General features: G+C 41.6%; 1 protein-coding gene across 8 annotated transcripts in view; it reads left to right on the forward strand.

The window, feature by feature from the left end:
* The window catches only part of DCTN1 (dynactin subunit 1), a 120,590-nt gene extending 119,291 nt beyond the window's left edge, over nucleotides 1-1,299 (forward strand). For all 8 annotated transcript variants that reach the window (XM_063457532.1, XM_063457533.1, XM_063457535.1 and 5 more), the window contains 2 exons: nucleotides 673-762; nucleotides 880-1,299. In XM_063457532.1, coding sequence (XP_063313602.1) covers nucleotides 673-762; nucleotides 880-1,017 — 228 coding nt within the window. In that variant the 3' untranslated portion in view covers nucleotides 1,018-1,299. The remainder of the gene's footprint in view (nucleotides 1-672; nucleotides 763-879) is intronic.
* The last annotated feature ends 9,791 nt before the right edge of the window (nucleotides 1,300-11,090 follow it).

The raw sequence follows: 11,090 nt of genomic DNA on the forward strand, positions 1-11,090 counted from the left end.
TCAGTTTGTGGAAAAGAAATCCTTTTCAGTGCAACACATTTCTTAGACCGGCATTGCTCTGCCATCCTTCCCATGTTTACATTGCAGCTGGGGCCATGGGTGTGTCTGAAAGAGGATGGTTATTCCGTAATCATTGTATCAGGGTAAACAGACCAGGATAGAACTGTTAAGTAGGCTTTGTGAAATGTCCTCCAGATATCTGGAATATATTTTCTGTACATCAATAATCTCAATCAGCATGAACAACTCATAGGGAAAGGGAAACATGTGTTGGTACTTAATGGCCTTGTAAACATTATAAAATGTTCAGTGCTATTCATATTAAAATACTGTGGATAGACATGATTCCGAGGAGGGGATATTTTTCATTGTGTTATCGTAATGTCCATGCTACAATCAATCAGCCATTGAGTTAGTGTGTGAGCTTGTCCACCATCGCTAAAGGGAAATCGTCCATGTGAAGGAACGAAAAGCATTTCATTCTCTGGCTGTGATGGCTCCACTTTACAACGCATTTTTTTGGCGATTTATCTTGCACTGTATGTAAATATTCTTTTTGTTGGTTGGTGAAGAACAGACCATCATTATTCCATGTTTGAGTGATCTAATTGGGTTCAGGTATCGGTCTATCGAGATCATCTCTCATGCCTGTCCATTTTGTCCCGCATGTAGGATGAAGTTCTAAAAGAGACAGTCTCCCAATGTCCTGGAGCAAATGTCCCAACACATTTTGCCACGTTTCCTTCCTCTGCCTTCATTAAGGTGAGAAATCCGGCTAGAATATATTTCTGTGTGTCTGTATATAATATAAGCTTTCAATGTGTAATCTCCTTAGAAACCTGACTCTAACTAAAAATTTTCCATGGATTTATCCCTCAGGCCAAAGAAGAGAAGAAAGAAGACACAGTTTACATTGGCAAAGTGGTTCTCCCTTGTCAGCCAGGGCATGGCGAGCTACACCGGCTTGTGCTGACCCCAGAACAACTAGAAGATTTGCATGGCAGATTGATCCGTTAAGAGCATATTTACAGGCCTTGTTTGGGCTTTGCCTTTCACTGGCCAAAGAGTTGATGTATTGGTCTAATCGGTGCGATCTGAAATATGATGCCCACATAAAGTACATCTCTCGGTCTTCCATCCTCGTACTGTCCATGGATGCTTATTATATCACTTCCTGTACATCTCTATAGCAATGGCTGGATTGTTTCTTTTACAACCTGGTCAAGTGATAAGGGCCATCTCTCAGTTGAGGTTTGAGTTAACTTACAGGAATGGCTCTTAATGGCACTTAAAATAATTTTTAAAAAAAGTGATTATTCCTGCTCCGTGTTGGTGTATTATGGTATTGTCAGCCTGTATTGTCAGCATAACTAATGCACTGTAACTATTGAGCATGCATTCATCCTCTTCATTCTGCATTGCTTTGGTTCCCATCTACAAGAGTCGGTAGAAAGCCATATCATTGTAGTTTTAGACCGGTATCTATCTTCCCCGTGATTCAGTTACAGTTGGAGGTTGATTAACAGAGGGTATGATTTACAATGCTTTTGAAGTTAGAGGATTCTGAATGTTGTTACAATATATTTCTTCCCAGTAACTTTGGCTCAAAAAAAAAGCCAATAAGAATCTTTGTTTAATTGACACTACAGTTTATTGCATAGAAATAAACAATTTGTAACGCCTTAAAATACACATTTACTATAACTTTCTTCACTAAATGATCATCCTTTGCATCCAAAATAACACCCAAAATGTCATCTATTCTCCTCTCTCCTTCAGTGAGAACTACCGGATAGGCCAGGTTACTTGAAATAAAAATAACCTAAAGTGTCTAGTTCATGCACCCCATGTCATTTTCAACTCCAAGGTGTCCAGGTTTTGTCCCTCTTACGTGGAAGGCTGAGAGATGTACTCATTAACGGCTTTAAAGCCATGGCAAACTGAGGCGTTATTGGTTGAACTTAATGCATTTTGAATCATGAAGGCTACATTTTTTCTACTGAAGGTCATGATACCGGGATCAACTCCGCTTGTTAACTGACTGGACAGCCACGAAGCCCCCATTCCCCCCAGTGTCAGCATGCTTTGTTTTTCTTCTGGCAGACAAAGGGTATGGGGATTATTTAAAGAACCTTGTTGCCTTTTTACTTTTTCTGACACATTTTCGTTACTATCTGCACCTTCTGCTAGCTGGGTTCATAAAACTCAAACTATATGAAACTGCTGTATTATGTGTAAGACAATAAATGGTGAAGTAACCAATTGGGTTATTAATAAAGCACTATATACTTTTCTTCCTATCTAAAGAACACCCAAAGTCATGGCTCTGTGTCACTTTTTGAAAGAAATCTGTATTTAATCTGTAAAATTGGCAATCGCATCACATCCCAATTATCAGTGTGCACTGTTACATTTACTAATGAAGGAAACCCAAAGTCCCTGAAGGGAAATGAATTGTTCAATAAGGCTGGAGAACAGGAAACATAAAACTAATCCAGACACTACCCAACTATCTCCAACTACAACCTGACCGTCTCCTATTTATTTTAACCTGACCATCTGTGTTTAAATTGCTTAGAGTTCTGTTAGATATTATGCAAACTGTCTGCTTTAATAGCTGCAAACCCAAATGAAAAAGCACCTGAGCATAGAAATACAGAGACACTTCCTACCAGGCATCGTCTGTTATTGGAGAACCGTCTGACAAAACGGTGTTTCCAAATACTGGCCTTTTGATCAGGTTGTGACCTTGCTATATGGTGTGCTTTTCACCGTAGCGAGTGCTGGAGTGTGCTTATGTATGATACCTTAAAGGATCACTATAGGGTCAGGAACACAAACATGTATTCCTGACCCTATAGTGTAAAATCCACCATTTAGCCCCCCTGGGCCCCTCATGCCTCCATAAATATAGCAATATCTTACTGTATTCAAGCCTGAAGATGTAGCTCTGCCCTGTCTGCTTCAGAAAAACAAGCAGTCTGCTGACATGATCCATAGGATTGGCTGAGACTGACAAAGAGGCAGATTAGAGGCAGAGCCAGCATGATTCAAACACAGCCCTGGCCAATCAGCATCTCCTCATATAGATGAACTGAATCAATGAATCTCTATGAGGAAAGTCCAGTGTCTGCATGCAGAGGGAGGAGACACGGAATGTTTAGATGCATTTTAGGCAGCCATGACCCAGGAAGGATCTCTAACAGCCATCTGAGGAGTGGCCAGTGAAGTGATCACTAGGCTGTAATGTAAACACTGCATTTTCTCTGAGAAGACAGTGTTTACAGAAAAAAGCCTGAAGGGAATGATTCTACTCACCAGAACAAATTCAATAAGCTGTAGTTGTTCTGGTGACTATAGTGTCCGTTTAAATGTAAAGCACATTCTGACATATACATCAGAAACGTTTGTTTATAGCTTTTTTTTTTATACATGAGTTTAACCTGCTATACCTACAGAAGACTGTACTCTATTCTGAAACCTGTACTGTGCTCTCATAGAATATGTACAATAACTTTTTATCAAAAGGGACACTATAGACACCAGAACAACCTCAGCTTATTGTATAGTTCATATTTACTTTGCAGGGTTAACTCCTCCTCTAGTGACTGTCTACTAGACAGCCACTAGAGGTCACTTGCTGATTTATAGCAAAGGTTTTCTTTGTTAGAGCGTCGCTGGACATCCTCACGCTGTGTGAGGACCTCCAGCGTCGCTCATTTCCCCATATTCATTTTCAATGCTTTCCTATGGGGAGCGCTAGCGCGCATGTGCATTAGGTCTCCTCGGCCGGTGAGTCAGAAGGAGGAGCGGCGCAGAGGAGGAAGCAGCGACGAGGGACATCGTCACTGCCTCAGGTAAGTTACTGAAGGGGATTTCACCCCTTCAGCAACTGGGGCTTGGGGGTGGGAGGGAGATTTTCCTGGCATTGGAGTTTCCCTTTAAACCTGGAGGGCCTGGCACTCAGAACACTTCATTAATATGAAGTGGTCTGGGTGCCTTTTAGTGGTCCTTTAAAATGAATGCAGATGCTATTCTTCTCAATATGTATCATTATCTCTGACTCCTTGTAGCCAGGAGAGTGTGCAGCCCAAAAAGAGAGCAGTTGAGCAGCTGCCTTTAGTTTATTATAAACACTGTCAAATATGTTCGGTCTACACCCTTTGCTTGCATTTCCCAATGAGTAAAGTCCAGGAGATGTCTCTGACAGGAAACAGATGGAAGAAAAATAAAAAAATTTCCCTGTTTGAACCCGCTGCCAGCCAGTTGGCTCTCACATAAATATTTATCCAGCAAATTCACTTGCTCACAAACGTAAACTTCCCGGCTAAATCGTTTGGCCCACAATATCCTTAAAACTTCCGAGATGAGTCAAAGGATGGAAAATGGACAGTGTAGAGGCGTGGTTAAAATAAACAATATCACGTTAACACTTTTGGTGATTTGCAGTTCTGAAAAAAATTGGATTTCCCAAGGCGTGTTATCCAAACCCAGATTAAAATGACAATATATTGTTAAAGAAGCAGTAATGTCTAAATGTTAATATAGATACATTGTGATTGAACGGACATTCCGAGCACTCTAATAATGCTCATTGAATAGGTTATGGAGTGTCCTCAGAACTCCGCAATTTCCCTCTCTAGCACAATTCATTGTGCTGGAGTTGTTGATAATCTTATAGCTGTAATGGTGTGGCTGTTATTCACTTTTGCAACAGGTTTATTCACATGTTCTTTTGAGTGAACGGCGGTTACGTATTTTACACACCTATCTATCAGGTATGTGATATACTTACTAGGTGCTCCTTCTGACAATAATGGGAAACACCTGACAGATGGATGGACCCCCTTCCATCAATTGTAATGTGATCGGGTCTTTGATCAAAACTCCTTCTGAATGCCATCTGCTTTCAGAGATGCAATGCTTTTTTTTCCCCATGAAAAACAAGTCCTGAGTTGGAGGAAGGATGATTTGCAAATATTGAAAAGCCTGGCAGCACCAGAAATATTGCCACCTCCCATGCCAGAGGAAGGAGCTTGGACCTCCCAACTCTTAAAATGCATTGCCCCTTTATTCTGCAATACTTTATTCACCCTACATGCTTAGTTTAGACCTCATTAACTGGCATTGGAGTATATTATGTAAAACACTTGGACTCGTCTAATATCATGCCCTTCTCAAGGTTTGCAGAAACCTTCCAGCTTCCAAGCAAAGAAATGTTTACTTACGCCCCAAACACATACTCCTTTCCTACAACACCTCATCTCTGGAAACAACTTACTTCACCAATTTAATAATATGAGGCTCACTCAATTTCACAAGGTAACCTCTAACCCTCTGTTATCAAGGGTTTGCATCACTCGCAACACCTCTTAACAGTGTATAACAAACTGTGGAAAAGGCCTTCAGATTTAATTCACCACAAGTGAATGAAAAAACATGGTATCCCATACTTATGGTACCTCAAACGGTTTGGCCAACTGGGCAGCCCAGATGGAACTACTCATGAGATGATGATTACTCCACAAAGACTCTCTCACATCTTTGCTAGAACCTCCTCACAATTGTTGGTAATGTAACCATAATATTTGCTTATTACATATTTTTTGGCCTTGTCCAGAACTCCATAGAACTACATATTGAGTACTATAAGCAAATGTGTTACAATACGAGCACATATTATGAAAAGTTATGTGGCAAGCAAGAAACACTGGTGATGACATTTAATGTGGATAAGTGCAAGATAATGCATCTTGGATGTAAAAACCCAAGGGAAGTGTATAGAATATTTGATAGAATCCTAACCTCAACATCTGAGGAAAGGGATTTAGGGGTAATTATTTCAGATGACTTAAAGGTAGGCAGACAATGTAATAGAGCAGCAGGAAATGCTAGCAGAAGGCTTGGTTGTATAGGGAGAGGTATTAGCAGTAGAAAGAGGGAAGTGCTCATGCCATTGTACAGAACACTGGTGAGACCTCACTTGGAGTATTGTACGCAGTACTGGATCTTCAGAAGGATATTGATACCTTAGAGAGAGTTCAAAGAAGGGCTACTAAACTGGTTCATGGATTGCAGGATAAAACTTACCAGGAATGGTTAAAGGATCTTAACATGTATAGCTTGGTGGAAAGACGAGACAGGGGGGATATGATAGAAACATTTAAATACATAAAGGGAATCAACACAGTAAGGAGGAGACTATATTTAAACGAAGAAAAACTACCACAACAAGAGGACATAGTCTTAAATTAGAGGGACAAAGGTTTAAAAATAATATCAGGAAGTATTACTTTACTGAGAGGGTAGTGGAAGCATGGAATAGAATTCCAGCTGAAGTGGTAGAGGTTAAAGGGACACTATATTCACCAGAACAACTAAAGCTTAATGTAGTTGTTCTGGTGAGTATAATAGTTCCCTTCTGGCTTTTATCATGTAAACACTGCCTTTTCAGAGAAAAGACAGTGTTTACATCGCCTCTCGGAACACCTCCAAGTGGCCAATCCTTAGATGGCCACTGGACGTGCTTCCTGTGTCAGTGCTGCCGACAAAGCAGCACTGGCGTTCAGCGTCCCCATGCTCTGCATGGAGACACTGAATTTTCCTCTTAGAGATGCATTGATTCATTAAAAATCTCAAACTAGCATTGGGATAAAACATAGAATGTGACGGCAGATAAGAACCATTCGGCCCATCTAGTCTGCCCAATTTTCTAAATACTTTCATTAGTCCCTGCCCTTGTCTTATAGTTAGGATAGCATTATGCCTATCCCACACATGCCTAAACTCTTTCACTGTGTTAAAGGAACACTATATGTATTGTGTTCCTGACCCCATAGCGTTTGTGGCGAAACCAACCTCGCCACTGGGCACTGGAGAAGCCTGGTTGCTCGCCTGCTCCCTTTAGACTATGGCCCCTGTTCTTTTTCCCTGCAGAAAGGCTGGTTTGTGCCTTTCTGCAGACTGTTAAAGCCATGCTACCCCAGATAGCTATGCCATGGAGCCCAGCCGTATACTGAAAGACTGTATGAAAGACTTTGGCTCCATGGCGATTGAACTGTATGTATGTGATCTGAGCGCCATCCGGTAATAACGTGCGCTCAGATCTAAGCTATCTGGGGATAGGTAGAATGTCTGTATTTTATGTAATAAATGGAACCTTGTGTATTTTATTGTATTTTTATGTCTTTTATTGTCCTTTGTCTGCCATGTGGCTAATGGAGTTTTGCCTCTGTCCTTGGAGATAATTGAATTACTTCTCAATTATCTCCAGGATAGAAGACTCTGTGGAACTGGTTTTGGGCAGAAAAGCCATGTTTCATTTGGTCACAAAGGACTTTGATCTATCTTTTGAACTAATGGACCAATTTGAATGATTTTGACATATGTTTGTATTTAGAGTATGCTGCTTATGAAAATGAAAATGTGTGTTTTATGTTTGTGACATGTATATTTTAGAAGTTATAAATATTGTGTAAAAACTGTATTCCTCTGCCTGTGATAATGAGATTACCCATTGTGTTCAGTAATCATATCACAGGCAGAGGGTAGGATTTTGTGTGGGAGTGTCTGTGTGTATTGTACGGATTGATTGGTTGTTCTGTAATACCCTGTGGGCTGTACTGTGGTTGTGGATTGGGAATAAAAGAGACTGTATGTACCAGGACAGTCAGAGTTTCTGCTTAACCCTCAAAACGAAGTGTCGTCTCGTTATTGGGGGAATTGGATTGTATGCTGATTGCCAGGAGTGTAACCCTTTCATTTGGTTTTCCTGTTCGGCTGCTTCCTGTGTTCGTGTGTTTCCTATTCGGGAGTTGGTGACTTCGTGCAGTTTGCAGTTCGGGAGATTGGTGATTGCAGTAGCTGCTTGTATATCTGGAAGGGGATTATCGCCTAAACGGTTTTTAACCTCTGGTGAGCAAATCGGTCCGTTACAGCGTTCCTTTAACACAGTGAAGGAGTTTAAGCATGCGTGGGATAGGCATATGGCTATCCTAACTATAAGATAAGGCCAGGGACTAATGAAAGTATTAAGAAAATTGGGCAGACTACATGGGCTGAATGGTTCTTATCTGCCGTCACATTCTATGTTTTATCCCAATGCTAGTTTGAGATTTTTAATGCCAAATGATCCCACCAGTGTCTGAGGTAGTGTTTGGGCTTATTGGTAGGTCGATACCTTTTCTATTTAGGGGTTAGGTATTGTTTATTTATTTTTTGGTTTTCATTTAAATAACAGATGGGTTTATTAATTAAGCAGTGAATTATAAAACAACAGATATCAGGTTTGAAGAATTGTTCCTGTTCTGCTATATAGCAGAGTCAAAGAAGATGATAACAGTCTTACTTTATTTTCTGTTTTATATTGTTTTCTGTTCCTTATTTTCTCTTTTTTTTTAACCAAGTATTAAAAAGTGTTTCAAACATACACAAAATAATTGTAACGCACTATGTATTTTAACCCCTTAAGGACCAAACTTCTGGAATAGAAGGGAATCATGACATGTCACACATGACATATGCACACACACAGATACACACCCTTTGAAACACAGATACACACCCTTTGATACACACACAGACATACACACACTGGCACATTCCCACACAGATATGTACACACAGTGGTGTATTTAGGATTTGTGCTGCCCAAGGCAGGACGGTGCTCCGGCACCCCCCTAATTTAAATTTTCCTCACCCCTTCCTGTCAAGGCCGCTAACAGACACTCACTCACTGACAGACGCTCACTCATTGACAGACACACACTCACTGATAGATGCATACACTCATTGACAGACACTCACTCTCATATACACTGACAAACAATGACATACACACACACTCACATGACATACACACACACTGATAGACAGACACACACTATTACTCGGACACACACTGACGGACGCACACACTGACTGACACATACACACATTCACTGACAGACACACACATTCACTCACAGACACACACATATTCACTTAGACACACACACTTACAGACACACACATTCACTCACAGACACACACATTCACTCACAGACACACACATGCACTTAGACACACACACACTTACACACACAGACACACACACATTCAGTCCCAGACACACACACACACACATTTCCACCAACACTCACAAACTAATATTTTTTTAATTTTATTTTAAATCCACCCAGCTTGAGTGGATTACTTACCTGTGGTCCAGTGGGGCTGCTGGTCGGGCAGGCAGGGGGCGGACAGGCTGAGTAGGCAGTGAGGGAGTTTAATCTTCCTGCTCGCTCCCTCGTGTGCCGTTTAGTGATGCCGGGAGCAGGAGTGACATCATATTCCGGCTCCCAGCTTCATTAAGCAGTGCAAGAGGGAGCTGAGCACGAAGAGCTCTTGAGCCCCCCAGGACACGAGGCAAACAAGGCATCTGCCTGGGCGTTTAGGGGCGTCTTTTTTTGCCACACCTTGCAAAGTGCCATCCAAGGCAAATGCCTTGTTTGCCTCGTGTAAGATACGTCCCTGTGTACACACACTCAGATACACATATACACAGAGGTACACATGCAAGGGTGTGTTTGTGTACAGTGCTAGCGATGGAATGTAGGAGTATATTTGTCTGTATTGGCATTAAAAATCTGGGATGTATACATTACCACACACTCAGATGCACACTTATACACCGACACATACATACACACACAGGTACACATACACACACACAGGTATACATACACATAGGTATACATACACATTGACACACTGCCAGATACACACACTGAAACAAACACAGCCAGATACACACAGTTAGATACACACACTGACATAAACACAGCCAGATACACACACACAGTTAGATACACATACTGACATAAACACAGCCAGATACACACAGTTAGATACACACACTGACATAAACACAGCCAGATACACACAGTTAGATACACACACTGACACAAACACAGCCAGATACGTACACACAGTTAGATACACACACTGACATAAACACAGCCAGATACACACACACAGTTAGATACACATACTGACATAAACACAGCCAGATACACACACACAGTTAGATACACACACTGACATAAACACAGCCAGATACACACACACAGTTAGATACACACACTGACATAAACACAGCCAGATATACACAGTTAGATACACACACTGACACAAACACAGCCAGATGCACACACACAGTTAGATACACACACTGACATAAACACAGCCAGATACACACACAGAGTTAGATACACACTGACATAAACACAGCCAGATACACACACAGAGTTAGATACACACTGACATAAACACAGCCAGATACACACACAGAGTTAGATACACACTGACATAAACACAGCCAGATACACACACAGAGTTAGATACACACACTGACATAAACACAGCCAGATACACACACAGAGTTAGATACACACTGACATAAACACAGCCAGATACACACACAGAGTTAGATACACACTGACATAAACACAGCCAGATACACACACAGAGTTAGATACACACTGACATAAACACAGCCAGATACACACACAGAGTTAGATACACACTGACATAAACACAGCCAGATACACACACAGAGTTAGATACACACTGACATAAACACAGCCAGATACACACACACAGTTAGATACACACACTGACACAAACACAGCCAGATACACACACACAGTTAGATACACACACTGACATAAATACAGCCAGATACACACACACACACAGTTAGATACACACACTGACATAAACATAGCCTGTTCGGGGCTGTCCACTGCTCGCAACCACACCAGCTGCCAGAACAGCAAGATCCCAGCCCTCACCAAAGCCTGGAATAAACCGCATGGCGAGAAAATGAGGGGTTGGTGCCTGCCGCAAACCATCACGCAGGGTCGTAGTGTGGACTACCCCCTGAAGCACAGCAGCGGCATAGGTGCAGAAAAGTGTAACACCCCATGCACTGGCGTCGGCTGAAGCTGGACTTAATCGCAGGTCTGGTCCCTATCGTCTTTTGGGCTAATACCTAGTTGGACTACAGCGCCACCCTACGCTAATGTGCTATTTTTAACCAGGGCCGTTTG

Source organism: Pelobates fuscus, chromosome 6 (genome assembly GCF_036172605.1).
Source record: "Pelobates fuscus isolate aPelFus1 chromosome 6, aPelFus1.pri, whole genome shotgun sequence".
In the NCBI taxonomy this organism is placed as follows: Eukaryota; Metazoa; Chordata; class Amphibia; order Anura; family Pelobatidae; genus Pelobates; species Pelobates fuscus.